Source organism: Pterocles gutturalis, unplaced genomic scaffold, assembly GCF_000699245.1.
Source record: "Pterocles gutturalis isolate BGI_N339 unplaced genomic scaffold, ASM69924v1 scaffold23360, whole genome shotgun sequence".
NCBI classification, from domain to species: Eukaryota; Metazoa; Chordata; class Aves; order Pterocliformes; family Pteroclidae; genus Pterocles; species Pterocles gutturalis.
Window position 1 is genome coordinate 935 of NW_010146483.1, and position 16,507 is coordinate 17,441.

The window sequence follows — 16,507 nt, forward strand, 5'->3', positions numbered from 1 at the left end:
TTCAAAGCAAGATTCCCTCTATCTAGCTGAGGTCGTGAGGTTTCTCCCTTAGTAGCTCTGCACTTGTGACCGCATAGGTTGCTACCCTGAGTTGCTCTCAGCTGGGTATCTAAAGCAGCGTGAATGCCCCCTATAAAAATGCCCCCTCCCTCTCAATTGGTAGCATATAAAGTTGCCTCACCGAATACCGTGTAATATATATCAAAATGTTGGAGGGGGTGTTGTCAGAAATGGGCTAAAAGTACTAAGAAAAGTGCATTTAGAACTGTGCTGTCATGTGGTGATCTCCTAAAATTGTAAGCATTGTTTTTTCTGTGAATGTATCTTAACATTTTTGATGTTTTGATTTGTTCTCATCTTTTTTTTTCTTTTTTTTTTTTTTCTTCCCTACTCAGCTCTTGCCCCTGTTCTTTGCCTCTGGTTTTGTTGGTGAGGATATCACAGTGATGTCTGCATTCAACCTGCTGCATTTGGTGACAAAGAGCCAGCCAGTGGCCCTGCGAGCCTGTGGGCTTCCCTCAGGTTGAATGGGTGCTGCTTGTTGTGTCATGCGTAATGAAGGCCCTTTTAGGAATGGGTGTCTCTGCTGCAGGAAACGATGTGCTATGGGTTGTTCTGGTTTGTTTAAATTTCCCTTTGAACCAGAAGTTTGTTTCCTTTTTTTAGTAAAAGTCACTGGCTTGGGTGAGCATTTTCATATCCTAGATTTTAGGATGCTTGGAAATGCTCTCCAACTTCCTTGCCCAACATATTCTCTCTCAAATTTTATATTATTTTCCTTGTTCTTTGCACAAACGGTGCAATCAAATTGAAAATAAATTGTGTCCATTTCCATTTATAATTGTTTTTAAAAAATATGCATATGGAATTTAGCATATGGATTGCTGTTAAATCATAGGACTTACCGATATTTTCCAAAATCTTTAGCAGTGTACTATAGTTACACTCCATGTGTCCTTTTATACATTTTTATTATAAACAAAATGTGTTGCACTGAAAATTATGTCCAAAGTGTGTGCAGAATTTAAAATACAATTATTTAATTCCTCTGACAACATATTCTTTAGTTACGTGACACTTCTCCAAAGAAATAAATGGAAACTGCAATTTAATGCCCAGATACAGCTGCACTTTTCATATAATGTCCAGTATCTGCCATTAGATCTGTGAAGGGTGCCATAAGACCCTGTCTCCATGAATTGTTATATCATTAAAACCTTCAACCTAATAAGTATTTTGTGTTTCACTTCAACAGAAACAGTATCCATAATGTCTGTGTAATAATTTCAGTGTGCGTGGTTATGTAGGAGAAAATAAAAACTGCACTGAGTTCATTTTGAACATTACTAGGAATTTTCTTGTACACCCAAATAAAAAAAGATACAATCCTGGCTGATCAGTATTTGAAGCATCAAAAGAGAACCAGCTCGGATGTTTGTACTACACTTACAACTGGCTTATAAGGGTGCAAAATGTTACCAGTACTTTTTCGCAGAGCTGGACTTAACAAGCGTATGGAGGTGATGTTTTAAAGATTTTTTTCAGTGATAAGACATCAGTTTTCAAGCTGATGGATTTTTCTAAAGCTGATTACACTTTGTTTGAACTAAATCTGAGTCCAATTTTTGCAGTGTTTGTGTTCTGATTCCCCCCACATGTGCACGAAACTCTTATTAACTTAGATAGGAGCTGCAAACACATATTGAGGAAGAGAGAGAATAGCATACATTGTGTCAGCCTGACCTTGGTTTCCTATTATATTTGCTGCTGAGCCAGATTTAAAATCCTGAAAATACAGGGTAAGCAAATTTCCTTAGCCCTCTATTATGCACCTTTTGATGTGTACTCATATTTCTGGTGTCTGCCTTAAAATGAGGGTGCTCAGTCTTCTGGCCATTTTGTTCCTGCTCTGAAAAGGAGATTTTAAAAGTTGGTCAGCTAGAAATGCAGCCTGTGGGAGGTTTTGCTATTGTGTACCTGTTTGCAAAGCATTAGATTAGCTATTTTGTCAATTGTTTTTCTGGCGTAATCCAGTAGTCACCTTTTGGAATAAAAACCTCCTAACACTGCTGTTTATTCCTGTCCCTTTGATCTGTAACTGTCCAAACATTAATAGGTTGAGTTCCACTGACTGGCTACTTTATAGAGATATATATATATATATATAAAATGAACCCAAATTCATCTGCTAACAGTGGAATAATATACAATCACATATCTAACATATTTTAAGAGTAATCTAAATTCCCCAGATGCTTATAAATGAACGTAGACTTGCTTTGCCTTTGGTTTGTTTTTTTGTGTGTGGTGTATTGAGGGGGTTGCAAGTAAATGGTGTAGCATGTATCAAATTAAACATGGTAATGAGATCTAGAGCCAACATCTGCTGTAATGCCACAGTGCACTGTGGCTTTAACTTTTGAATATACAGAAAATGCCCCAAGTTCTCATGACTTTTTAATAACATAACACTTGGAGTTAGTACTTCTTCCAGCACCCAGTTCTCTGCGAGTTGCAGCCCTGCAGCCCTGCTGCCTATGTGCCCCCCACGCCTGGCGTGATGTGGAGTTGGGTCTTCTTCTGGTTGAATGGCAAATCCCATACAGAAGAAGATTTTATAACCTTCTGGAACCCCTGCCAGCTCAGCGTAAGGGAGCAAAGTGTGGGCAGAGCTGTAAATTGGGCTTTCAAATACAGTTTTAAACTCCATGCAGTTAAATATTTGCAGGACAAGGACTTGAATAAAAGTATTATTTCAATCTCTGTGCTTGGAATGGCATCTATGTGCTTCCTGTAAGGAACAAAGTAATAAAAAGTAATTTTCACTTTGTATTTAGTATAAAGTCAATGTTGTAGATCAGAAGCAAGTGAAGTTTTCTTGTTCCAAAAAGTTAAATGAATAAAACAATGCTAAGAAATACCTTAGAACAGGGATGACCCTCTGTCTGTTCTTTGAAACACTATTTTGTAGGCATGTGCGAGTTATACTGGATTATTTGTAAACTGAATTAACAGTTGTACTACTGAAGTGTTTTTTACTTGCTCTTTTTCTATTTGTACATTAGTGCCTGGAGTGTGGACCTATTCTTCCAAATTGCATTTTAAAAATATTTTTTTGCCTGTAGTTAGGACTAAACGTTTCAATGTGTGCAAACCTAGTGCACAGTTTGCCCGTAGCATATTTTATAGCCGGCATGGTTTAGTCAGATTATAGGCAGGCACTCCCAGTAGATGGCACTAAGCATATGCTGCTTTGGACGCCTAGCACTATATGAAAAGCTTCCCATTTAGGAGTCATTCATACATAAAGTACACCCTGAGATCCAATGAACATTTACAAGTATTTTAAGAAGAGTGTGAGCATTGGGAAAAATCACATCAATCTGTGCTCCTACGCAAACTACATTCACATTCATTTAAGGTTTCTTCATTTCCAGTAATGATTACAGCTCCATTGTGTCTGTCGTGTGATGTAGAAGTGTCACTCCTTATGCCCACTTTATTAGAGTTGAATGCTCTAAATTGCTTTGGAAATGTAGGATGCACTCAGCACCTGCCAGGATTTAGTTCACAGAAATTAAATCTTAAAAAAAAAAAACCAAAAAACAAACCACACCAAAACCCTCCAAAACTTTTAATGTAAAATCTACTGCAGCTGCTTTAGCGCATACCAGCAAGTAACTGATACAACTAATGATTATGCAGATTCCGTGTACATATGTTTTCTGTAGCAGACCACCAAGCTATAAAGTAAAAAGATAGCTTATTTTGCTTTGCTGTGTCTTTTAATTATTATGGATTTTTGTTTCTTTAAGAAATCCTTTATTTCTTTAGCACTTTGAATGTTGTGCTGCTTACATCACATTTTTTGCATGAGATAATTTGGCTTTTCCTCTTCTATAGGTAAAAGAAAATTATGGTAAAAGTAATGATGAAGAAATTACAGGGGTAGACATAGTAATTTTTTTTCTGTATGAAATAATAAAGTCCTAGATAATATTAAATTGTTGTGAGGTGTTTAATTACTAAAATAATTACTAGTAGGAAACCATACTTTTCTAGGAGTAGATTAAACTGCAGTACATCTGTATGAAGATGGTGCTGGGCATATGGTGTAAGTCTTTATTAAGTAAATGTCTATAGCATAGTTTCCCATAACTTGTTTTATTAAATCTTTGCTAATTGCAAGTTTCAGTATAATGTCTTTCCGTAAAATTGAAGTGAATAATTAGCAAACAAAAAATTACTGAGTCTCAAAATTGGATTTTTAGTAGTAATCTGTTAACATAAAGGATTACTTTTAGGGGCAGATCTTGCAAACAGTTACATACATGAGTTATTCGTATGCATTTGTCCCTCTGAACTCTCAAACTGCTCACGTTGGTGGAATCATCTGTGTGTGCAGTGTTTGCCAGATCTAGCTTTAACAACAAGAAGTCTAGAAAACACCTTAGTCTCGTGTTCAAAGTATGGTAGTGGCTACCAAACTTTGTATAACTTAGGTATGTCTAAATGTTTCATATTGTATGTTTGTATGTTCAGAGATGTAATTTCCATAATGTATGTTACAACTTTCCAATATCTTTCCATAATGTGTATCACCAAAGATGTACTATTACAGATGTCTCTTCACATGGTCTGAAAGAAAATAAGACTGATACATTGTATAGCAAAAATAACCAGTATGGCTATGGTTAAATGCCTGTCAATGTTTTCATTATAAATCCCCCTTTTCTGGGGTTTATATCTTGAATGTAAAAATTTGCTCTAGGTTTAAATATGTCATACAAGTTCTCAGCTGGATGTATGTGTTCCTCAGATCTGGTTGGGGGGCAGAAATTAAAACTCATTTCTACCAAGCTAAATTAAAAAAAAAAAAAAAAAACAGCAAACAGAGATTTTTAAACTTAATACAGTCTTACAAATTACCTAGTTTACTACCCCCCAGCAGGTATGAGGAATTTGATAAATGGTTGAAAAGAGTCTTGAAAACAAGCACTATGTGAACACAATAGTAAATAGCATGTGAACCTGTTCATGTGTCCTTATTATGATTATATTAATGTCTATGTGTATGTCTGCCTCCTACTCATATGCTAGTAGAATGCTGCATTATCGTAACAGAGCGTAACATCATATTTTTTTGAATGGCTTGAAAATGGGTTTTAAAAACCACCTTTGTATAGCTGTCTTAATAGGAGTACATTCAATGCTGTGTTTGCTTGAAAAATTATTCTGTACTGACAAATGTTTATTTTGTATGATAGTATTCAATCCAGAATATCTTATGAAATTTATTTGTAGATATCTCTTTAGGAGTAATAGTGTTATTGTGCAAATAATGATGCTTGCAAAACTTGGGATCATCAAGAAGACCAGAAACCCTTTGTAAATGTACCCTTTTTGTTTGCACCCTAGGGTTTCTATCCTATTTTGGCCTTGTTTTTAACTCCTTGTTCTGGTGGAGTTTTGCACTGTCCCTCATCTGCTCAGTAGACAGAAGGTGCTCGTTCCTGCCTGATCTGTGTGAGGCTCCCCAGTGACTCTGTGGCACTGAGTAGCACAGGGATGATGAGAAGTTTCTTGCGCTCCCAGCACCGTGCACAGAGCCAGTTCTTTAATGTGTTCCCTGACAGATCTCTTAAGGTCATTTGCTTTCCCTTCCTACTCCCATAAAGGACCCACCACAAGCCATTTCTACCTTTCTTGCAGGAATGTTTTAATTCTGGGAGCTCATAAATTTCCTGCGTTCCATTCCTGTGCTCTCCGCAGCTCAGGCTTAACTGCATTTTCTGTTGAAGTTGGGTATGGAAAAGATGAATTTTCAGCACTAACTGTGTTTCTGTGTTTTAAAGGCTCCCATGAAAAGCTACTCTCTTAGTTATTAGATTCGCTCTGTATAACAGGAGGTCTTAGAAGTCCTTTAAGGACTGCCTTCACTTTTTCCCCTTCAATTAAAAGCAACCCCGACTTTGTCCTTACTCTGAGGAGTACATGATGAAAGTTGCAGAAAAGAATGTGATGTAAAGGAGAGATGGCAGCACACAAAAAGGAATGAGATTTTAGAAGGATATTGCTAAGCTGACAGAGGGCAAGCAAGAAGAGGTACAAGATGGAAATGTGAACCCTAAAGTCAGTAAGAGTATGTTTGGAAGTGATGGAGGAGATAATCTAGGGGGTCACACAGGGGATGTGCGAGCTTGGAATTTGATGGTACATTGAATGGGTCTAGAGAGTGTGGACTGGGAGTCAGGCACTAGAGACTTAGCTGTTACATTAACCACAGGTTGCTACAGCACAGGTGATGACTTGGGAGGAAACAAGGAACAGAGAGAAATTGTGTCCCAGAGATGGCTAAGAAGCAGAAAATGTTTGTTCTTAGTTACAAGCTAAACATGTGTCTTATCTCGTGATTTCCTTCAAAAGAAGCTGTGTTGGGAAAGGGCGCCTGGCTGGGGTATGGAGGTGCCCGCTGCTCCAGCTGGAGGAGAGGTGCTCGTGGGACAGTAGCTGCTGGCAGCCCAGGTCCAGCACTGGCAGCTTTGTGCACTGCAGGTAAGAACTCCCTGTGCAATGCTCTGGCCCAGATCAAGGAGAGCAGAGTGGGGAAAGGCTTGATCAAGCCCTCTTATACCCCTTTTATTGGGCTTAACCTCATCTTCCTGACCCATAGAGCATGGCTGAATTTTACAGAAGCAGAGGGAAGTCCAGAAAAGCCCACGGGGGAAAGAAGTTGGCAGTTACTAACCTTTTTGGCTGTTTCTCTACCTTTAGTCCTGGAGCAGGTTGAGAGGGGAGGGGGCTACAGTGTTTTCTATGGTGGCCATAGCAGAGCAACAGCTGGAGCACAGCGTGTTCCAGCTGTTCCTGTCCTCATTCTGGGTACGTTCCTCAGTGCTTGGAGATGCGGGATGAAAGGCTGTGGAGTGGGCTGTGCCTGCTTGCATCTTTGCTAAAAGGGTTCCTGCGCAGTTGGAGACAAACCAAGTTTTGCAGAGGGTTAGATCTGGGCTGTTGTGGGGATCTGGAAGAGAAGAAAGACCTCCCCCCATCCCGCACCTTTTCTCCACCCCCATCCCAAGTATAGATTGCGGCACCTTGATTCTTGAAATGCAGTGCTCGTTTCACAGGCCACACATCACTATTGTGGAGGAAGCAGCAGGAGGATTTAGCAACAGGCTGAATGCCACAATAAGCTACACACCACTGCGGTAACCGCTGGCGAATGCTGACTTTTTAATTGTTTCCGCTGGAGAGTTAAACCTTTATTAAAGCCGTGTGAATAAACTTATTTTGATGGCTTACTGAAATATTTTAAATGCAAAAGGTAGCGTAAAGCACTCTTATTAAATTCAGTTTAATTCTGCTGCTAATAAAATGCTTTTCCATATGTTGTGCACCCTTTTATTGATTCTGACAGAAATTGCTGACCATACAGAGTGCTCAGTGTCTCTGCCTTTCTTGGTTTTAATTTAAACAAATGTAATGCCTGTGAAAGGTGCTAGGATCATATCAGCAAAACAAAAGTCCTTTTATCTGTTAGGAGAGAGAGGAAGAGAAATCCATCATTATAAATGTTACCTCCTCTGCTGCTGTACCAATAGATCTTGATCTTGTCTTGCCTGGTTTGCATCCAAGAGTAAGGCAAATAGGTCAGCTGCCCTGTGCACTCTGTCTTTGGCCATCTCAGCAGAAAGGCTAACAAAACTGGCAGTTTGTAATGTAATGAGCTTTTGCTCCACTTAATTGAAGGTACTTCTATTCACCAGCCTCTGCTGAGTAGCCACATGCTCCCATCACTATAGTACTGGTGAAGATGACAGCTTGAAAATCCCCAAGGGAAGCTGCCTTCACCTCCACCAGGCAGCGCAGGGTGGAGCTGGAGTCCTCAGTGAGAGGACAGATTGGAGGATTGGAAAGATTGTGAGACAAAGATTGCAGCTGGTAGTGACATTTATTTTATTAACGTGAGATAAGGAAGTAAAATAGACATCCCTGGAGAGGACAAACGGAGCTGCTTTTCTTTCCATCTTCCCCACTTCACAATGCACTTCAATCTTTTTGTTAAATGTTTTTTACATTCGTGGGGAGTGGAGGCAACGTCAGATTTCTTTTCCAGGGAATGTCTCTTTGGCTTGAGTGTCTACCTTGGCCATGTAACCTGCCACAAAGACCCCTGCAGACCTGAGGAAATGGCAAGTCAGCTTCTGTTCCCATAGATGCTGCCTGTACTGGGGCTACTGGGATGCCAGTACCACTTTCTTTGGAAAGAAAATGAATGCACAGGGAAGATGCATTAGTTGGGAGTTTGGGGAAGTTTTTTTAGTGCTTGAGAGATTTGCTGTCTTACATGGGAGAACTCTGATGGCAACTCAAAATGTATACATTTGTATAAAACACAAGCTACACTGGTGATCAAGTGGAAGAAATAAACATGACAGTTCTGCTACTTGATTGCATGGGAAGCTTGCAAATTTGCAGAGAAGGGGCTTGCCCTTCCTTTGTGGCCTTATGACCCTCCTGGATGTTAAGTAAATATTTTTTTTAAAGACAGTTAATTTTTTGGTGATGTTCTTTTAAGGGACAACCTGGCATCTCACCCAAAATCGTAACTGTTGTCCTGGTACCTGGGTTTTGGACTTTCAATGCACAATATAGTGGAAATGGTCTTTGCCCCATTACTCCTAATGCTTGCATGAAACTGCAAATGATATTTCAACAGCAGGTGGGAGTTAGCTACCTACAGGAAGAAAGCAAAGGAGCCATCCCTCAGAGAAGAAACACAGATCTTGTTTTTCAATGTGTAAAACATTTACAGGGTTTTTTTAATGATGAAGTTTGGATTTTACTTAAAGTTGACCTCTCAACATTTCAGAGCATTTGCAGCATTTATCCTAGTCAGCAGCATGCTTATGTAATTTAAAATGGCTTGTGATGGGATTATAAAAAGATCTATCATGTCAAATACAGACTTTGTAAAACAGTGTTTTCCAACTTACAAGCCAATAGAACTGTTTGCATCGATTTGCATTTTCAAAAGTTGTTCTTTTTTAAACTAGATGAGCAGTTCTTGCCTTGTTTGCAGTGAGAGGACACTGCGGCATTCTCCCAAGGCTGCAGACTAGAGGCTGCAGAGAACAGACTAAACAGAAGTGAAGAAGAGAGTTGTGCATTTGCCTTTTCCCAAGCAGAGAGAGAGGCAAGACTTATCAAGAGGCATAAACTGTGTAAATGAAATTTGAAATAATAAAAATGAGAGATTCTACTTTTAATAATAGTGTTAGTGATAGCATATGTAAGGATATTTATTTAAAGAAATGTATGCAAATATTTTTTAACCTTGCAGGATTCCTCTTAATGTCAGTTTGAGATAATTTACCATCGATGACTAAGGTATGACCCACTCGTGAAGGGACAGGCTTTGGGAGCAAGAGCCAGATCCTGTAATGTGATGTACTTTTGTAGACCCTTATGTAGCTGTTAGAGATATGCATATTCCCAAGGGTCTGCCCACACAGGTCACATTGCAGGATTGGGGCTGGGGTGGTACGTGAATAATAAAATGTGCTGGAAGGCCCCTAAAAAACTGCTTGGATATATTAAAAGAAGTAGCACTGAAAACTAGAAGCCCTATTTATAATATGGCTGTGCTCTGCTGGAACATTTGATCTTGCTGTATTTAATTCAGGAAGTCTTAATGGTATGTGCTCAGTGCATGACTGTAATGTCCATTAATGCTAGTGGAACATAAGCATGCATAGAAGGGGGAAAACAAATGCTGTGTCTTCCACGCAGTTGAAATGTTGAGTTAATTTCAGTGATAGGAAGCAACAAAACATAAGAGAAAATTGTTAGAATAGTTCAAAAAACTATTTGAAGAAGGAAAGCCACCAGGCAAAATGCCACCATATTTCAGGGCATGTCAGACACTAATGGCCACCCTCCGGCATGCTGGAGCAGGTGAGGGGCTGAGTGGTGAGGAGTAATGGTCTGCTAACTTGTGTCTGTCTGTCTGGACGTATCTCGTTGCTAGTTTCCTTGTGATTGCTTATATGGAAGGAAATGGCACGTGCCTGCATTACAAACCACAGATTTGAAAAGGTCAATTGAAACTGGAATTTATATGTGAGGTGAGATGCTTAATGTCTTCATTATCAGGTCAACACCCAGAAAATACTTTCTGTTCACTTCATTCATACAGAGGACTCTGAAATGCCCGTAGTCTGCAGGTGAATAGTAAATGGCAGTGTGCATTGCATTACTTTTCAGAAAAACCATTCCTAAGCACAGGAATGCTGTGAAGGCTCCAAAAGGGTTTTTGTTGGTGTTTGTTTCACCCTCTTCAGCTTTTTGTTTTGGTTTGGTTTTTTTGTTTTTTTAATGTTTATGCATTAAGGTTTATGAGCCTGGCCTTTTCTTTGCAAAGCCTTCCATCCTGCTGCAGGATCTTAACAGCTTTTAGCACTGCTGTAAGGGTTGGCAAAAGGCTGAAGGCAGGTGGCCTCGAGTGGAAACGCTGGTGCCTGTTTGTGGAGCAGTTGCCTGTGCACTGCTCTTCTAATGAGCCCTGACCCAATGAAGGCACCGAGGTGCGCTGATTGGAGAGATTTAATTTGGCCTCCGATCCTGCAGTGGAATGTCAAGGGAATGTTGTCTGCCTTTGTGGGCCAGTGTTCACCTCTCCTAAGAGCGGGATCTAACTGGTGTTAGGAAAATAGCTGTCCCAGGCTCTTCTAAAAGCCATACTGAGAACATCACCTCCAAAGAACAAGTGAGATCCAATCCAGAGTCCTAATACAGATCCAATAAATCCAGATTCTCTTACTCTCACAGTCTATTTAATTTAGTCTCACCTTTAATGTAATCACACTGATGTCATGCTTTTTATAAAACTGGTGACCTTTTTTCTCTTCTGTCTTGAACTGTATAATTTGCAAATGAACTGTGAGCCTCCCTTTATGCCTGAGTTGCTGAAGAAGTTTGTTAACTGTATGGGAACCCTTTCCACAGCCCATACCTGGTCCCTTCTTTGGGGAACCAGACTGAAGAAGGCGGTCAGCTGGCAACTTTATTCTCCGCTTTAATAACAAGTTTGATAACAGCTGCAATACTAGTGGCAGTGTCTCATGTTGGGCATATATTTGTGTAGCTTTATGTTGTCCCCTCCCACGATCACAGACAGTTGGCTTGACTGTAGCAGACATCTCATATATGCCGTAAGGGAACAGTTGGAAAAATTGAAGCAGCCACTCTTGTACTGCAAGTTGAGCATTTTTGCCTCCCTTGTATGGAATTTTTTTCCTAACCAAAGGACTGTATTCCTAGAATCTCATCCATTAATTTTTAGGATTCATTGCATTTTATTGAGGCTTGTAGGCTAGCCCTGTTTCAGATAATGTATCGTTACATCCTCTGCAGTCAGAGGTGACTCTTGCTTTACTGCTCTTTGGCAATATGGAAATAGTGTGATGAATTTACTGAGCTTTTTTTTTTTTTTTTTTGTTGCTAGCAGTTAAATAATAAGTGCAATTAATAGGGCTGCTCTTGAACACTGAGGGCTGGACCAAGAGATTTCCTTTATGATTTGTAGGGCAACTATAGCTTTTTGCTGATGTATACTCTATTAAATTACAAACCTAGAGAGTCCTTTGTTGGGGTGGGTTGCAGTTTACCCCAGTGCAGTTTGGCAAAATTCCCCTGTAGACATAATTATTTGTCTGTATTGTACAACACGCAGTTAATTATTGAAAACAATGGGGAAAAATATTTTATAACACGCTTCCTACTTCTGATCTATGTGGTGGATCAAGTGGCACAGAGAAATTCTCTTGCACATATAGTGAGCCCATTGATTGAAGAACACTAGATTTCTAAAATAGATGAAAAATTATTTAAAGAGAGTAAAGAGAGAATACTGACCATTCTTTAAAACATTCAGTATTTTCTCTGACTTTTTTTCAAACTGAAATTACGCTTAGTTTGTTTTTTTGCAACCTCTGAAGAGGAAATAGATTTAAAAAAAATTGGAAGATATTTTTAAAAGTGAAGAGATGTTGGTTGCAAGAGTCTTTGCTGCTCTCTAGACTACTTTTTAATAATGAAATTTTAGATGAAGGACCGACTCTCAAACAGTTTCTTTCTGAGCTGCATAATGCAACATAACAATAGCAATTTATATAATGCATATGCTTCCTTTTGCTGTTAGCTATACTTTGAAAGAGTTATTAGTCCTAGAGCTCTCCATGTTCGGGGAATAAAAACTTCCAAAGTTTGACATCTTTAAATAAGCAACCAAATGTTATAAAGAACAAACCTCACTTACAGTTAGGAAACAATATTTACATTTAAGGTTGAAAAGCCAGGATGTAGGAAAATTTTGCTAATTTGGAAGGTGACCTTTAAGTGCACCAAAACCAAATAATTTGTAAGCTATGGCACAGGGCACATTCCTGCAAAATTTGTGTGAATACTGCTTTAGTGGTTCTTGAAAGACAAACAAAGAGACCTGGAATGAAATCTTTATCCCTCTCCCAAATAAGATTGAAGCTAACAAAGGCATACAGCAGCGCTCTTTCAAAGTTTGCCATTAAAATGAAGGCTCTGCAGCACAGCTAATGAGATGGCTCAGAGTGGAAAACAATCTGTTTTTAAGAATGTTTAGATCAAAAGTAATTTCTAATCTATGAAATAAAGTCGCTTTTCAATACCTTTCTTTCACTAGTAAAGCTTTTTATGTTTGCACTATTTACTTCAATCAGATGTTTTCAATTTTACTTTTTTTCTTCCTGAAAATACTTCCTAGTGTTAGTGGGTAGTGACCAACAGCATTATTCTTTTTCTCTTTCCCCTATTCACCCACCCCCACACATGAAAAAAAAAAGAGAAAAGAAGAGGGGGAGGAAGAAAGAAACATCTTTTCTTAAATGATTTGCAAGCATCTGTGCTTTAAGCTACTTTTTATGAACACTCCTTAGTAATGACTCAAGGTAAAAAAGCAGAAAAGCATCCAATGTTAGGAAATTGCAATCCAATACCATGTAATTTAAACCTGCCATTGCCTCTCCTGTACTAAATGACATACAGATGGGTAGCTCTGTTCCCTTTACTTTGGGAACACAATTGGTCTTTTTATGTCTGTATATACACCACTAGCAAAAAATATTTTTGTTGGGACTGTTTATTTCTAATTGTACCATATTCTAATTACTGTCATAATTAGAGTGCTTTTTCCATGCTGCATTTTGTCAGATAATTTTTGCAAGCAGTTATGAAAGTTATTTGAATATTTGGCAATTCCTGTTACTACTTCAGCAGTTTTCATTCTCAAAAGTAACCTTATTGTTATTTTTTCTTTCCTGATGTGAATTTCTGCACTATACAAATGATTTTTTACAGTAATCCTTATGTAGTCCTCGGGCTTTCTGTGTGAACTAGGCAAAACATAAGACAAGATTTTCAAAGGAGAGTAATTTCAATAGCAACCCTAATTTTTACAAGTTTATTGTTGAACCTTATACAGCTTTGTGCGTAAAGAAATGACTGCTCCTCAGAGCTCCTGTTCTTGTACTTCAACAGTGAAAAAATATAATGGTTAATTTTAAAAAAAGGACGAGGATGCAACTAGAAGTTAAATCAGCCTTACTGGGATTCTTAAGATTTGAATTGTTTTTCAGCTACTTTAAAGGGTAATGAAATTGTTGGCTGAACATCATATGCCCATTACCGTAAGTCTCCAATATAGATGTCTTGTAAAGAACATTTCAGCTGTAGTTGGTTTTTTTGCAGCTTGGTTGGGTTTTTTTTTAATGGTTGGAAAAATGTTACTTTTTTAGTGAATGATTGTGTGTGCAACAGTTTAGTGTATAACACACCAAAGGGCTTTGGCTGTAGCACATTGTCACTGCTCCAGTGGAATCACCTGGCTCTCGAGCAAAATTTTTTTAAACTTGGATTTGAAGAAATAATCAGCTGCAGTTCAGCTGAGCCATTCTTCGTGCATTTAGGGACCGGTCTGGTCATTGACAAGTGAATGCAGAAGCTATGCTGTGGCTGTCTGCCAAAGCAATTATTCAGGATTTAAGCTAAAAAGGCTCCTTCTCCCATATCCTCTCCCTTTGCAGGGTCATGTAGGGATAAAAAGGACTGTAAGGTGGTCTTTTCCCAGGAGGAGCTGAGGAAGCGGCTGACACCCTTGCAGTACCATGTCACTCAGGAGAAGGGGACTGAAAGGTAAGGCAGGATGAAGGAAACCCAGTCCTCAAAACACAGGTGTCTTTCTTTTCTCCCCCTCCTCTTACTGGTGCTTCCTCACCTTCCCCACCAAGTTGGTTTTGTTTTTTTTTTTTTCCCCCCAGGATTTCTGCACTTGTTTACTAACCCCTACAAATTAACACCACTGCAAAGACAAGCATCTGCAGCACGGGGGCTGAGGCCAGGGGTCTTGTGTGACTTTTTCTTTTAATGAACACTGCATGTCTTATAAAGTCACCCGGCTCATGTTTAGAGTCTGCTTTTAGTTTACTACAAAATGTGTGGAAGTAATAGCGGTTTAGGTACACTTTTTTTGGAAGACATCGCAGTAAGCAGAACCACGAGGGAAATGGCCCCATGCCAGGAGGCTGGAGTTTTGAAGGTGGCCATTGTAAGTATAGACATTTTGGCTGCAGAAAGAAGGTAGCATAATTTAGTTCTTTTCCACCCCACTCCAATTTCTTTTTGAAGCGCATGTGGAGAAGGTATTTATTGGCTCATTTGTGGTTGGAATGTCAAAAATTTTCAATAACTGCCCTCACATGGCTTTAGTCGCTGGAAGCCAGCCCTGAGTCCTGGAGGAAAAAAAGAAAAAAAGGACTTGCTTCCAAGACTGTTTTTAGTGAATAAAGTCTCTCTCTCAGCTGATTCCAGCAGGAAGGTAACTTGCCAAGGCCTAGCCATTTTTTGTTGTCTAATTTATACCACTGAGCTTGGCATAAGGCCCTGGCTTTACCTCTGCTCTGAACGTACTAATGATGTAACTGCTTGTTTTCATTCATGACCTGAAAGGGCTCTCCACCGCACGTGGGGTCTTGGTTAATCGGCGGTGCTCTTCCTGACAGCACGTACTGGCGGCCGAATTTGCTGAGGGGGGGCGGTGGGGACAGTCCCTCTCTCCGCCCCAGCCCCCTTTGTCCTCCCGCAGCCCCGGAGGGGTAGGGGGACGTTGGCCTCCTCTGCTGGGAGGCCTGGCCTTCCCCCCGGCCCGCCTTGCTCTTGTGTACGGGACCAACAACGTGATTTAATGCACACAAACAATCGGAGATTAGGTCATTCTTAAAAATCCTGTTTATAAAAAAAAAAATTGGACCTCATAAAAAGGGTGAAAGGATAATAAAAACAAGCTGCCGAGCACATAGGCTTTTTGTTGGGCTAGCGCAGCTGATTCATATTAGATGAATGACCTCCTAGCCTTTTAGATTGTTAACTTAGAAAAATATTCCCTTAAAGCTGTAATATTGCTTTTCAGCTGAAAATATAAGGTGCACACAGCTTGAAATCATGGACCAATTATTTCATTTTCAGCTACAATGCCTCTGCGGCCCGGCAGCCCGTCACGGCCTGACCCAGCACCGCAGCGGCAGGGCTCCCAGGCGGCAGCGCCCGGGCGCGGCACACCTCTGCCTCACAGCTGGGCCCGCCACCAACACACTTCCCAAAGACAGACCTAGAGAAGTGCGTCAGGTTGAGCTACGTGTCAAACAATCCGTGTTTACAAAAACTTACATTTCACTTGCCAAACAGGAGAAGGTTCCAGTTTTTCCCTTTTTGTTGTTGTTGTTCTGTCCTTTGAACTGTGGGACAATCTGCTTCCTCTTGCATGATACATAACACCTGAGGCACACTAATGAGGACATTCCCCTTTTCCTGTGCCTGCTTTATTTGCTGCCTTTAATAAAAAACAACTGCCAACTTTTAAATAGTTTTTTCTGCAGCATTTTTCTGAAGTCTTAGCTAATTTAATAATTTTAAAAAACCCTAAAATTCCTTTATTTATTTTTAAAATGTTGTTTAAAGTGTTGTTGTTTTCCCAGTGCCTTTGAGGGGGAGTACACACATCATAAAGCTCAAGGAATATACAAATGTGTTGTTTGTGGAACTCCTTTATTCAAGTGAGTATGCTAAATATAGTTTTGAGGTTTGTGTCTCTTAGTTTATGTGCTGTGTTCCTGTGTAATCTTGTGTATATTCCAGTACTTATGTAATTGTATAAGATCATTTAAGTCATTCAAATTGACAAGGGATACATGAGAAGGAGTGTAAATAATAACACTATAGTTAAATTAGTCTTATAGTAAAGATAAAAAAAATTAAAGATAACATTCTGGCAAAATAGGTAATTGACTGTAAAAAGTAGTAATTCTTTTTTTCCCTCTTCTTCTTAAACAGCCATACCAACTAATTGTAACACAGTCTTTCACTGCACTGACACTGAGTTTTGGCTGTTAGCATTACTCATAGGTAGCTTTAAGAT

General features: G+C 39.4%; 1 protein-coding gene across 1 annotated transcript; it reads left to right on the plus strand.

The window, feature by feature from the left end:
* Positions 1-446: 446 nt before the first annotated feature.
* Positions 447-16,145, plus strand: LOC104470735 (methionine-R-sulfoxide reductase B3, mitochondrial; the record flags this gene model as incomplete). Its single annotated transcript, XM_010085769.1, has 3 exons — positions 447-522; positions 14,121-14,229; positions 16,068-16,145. Coding segments are annotated over exons 1-3 (263 nt in total), but the record flags the coding sequence as incomplete, so codon positions are not given.
* Positions 16,146-16,507: the final 362 nt, after the last annotated feature.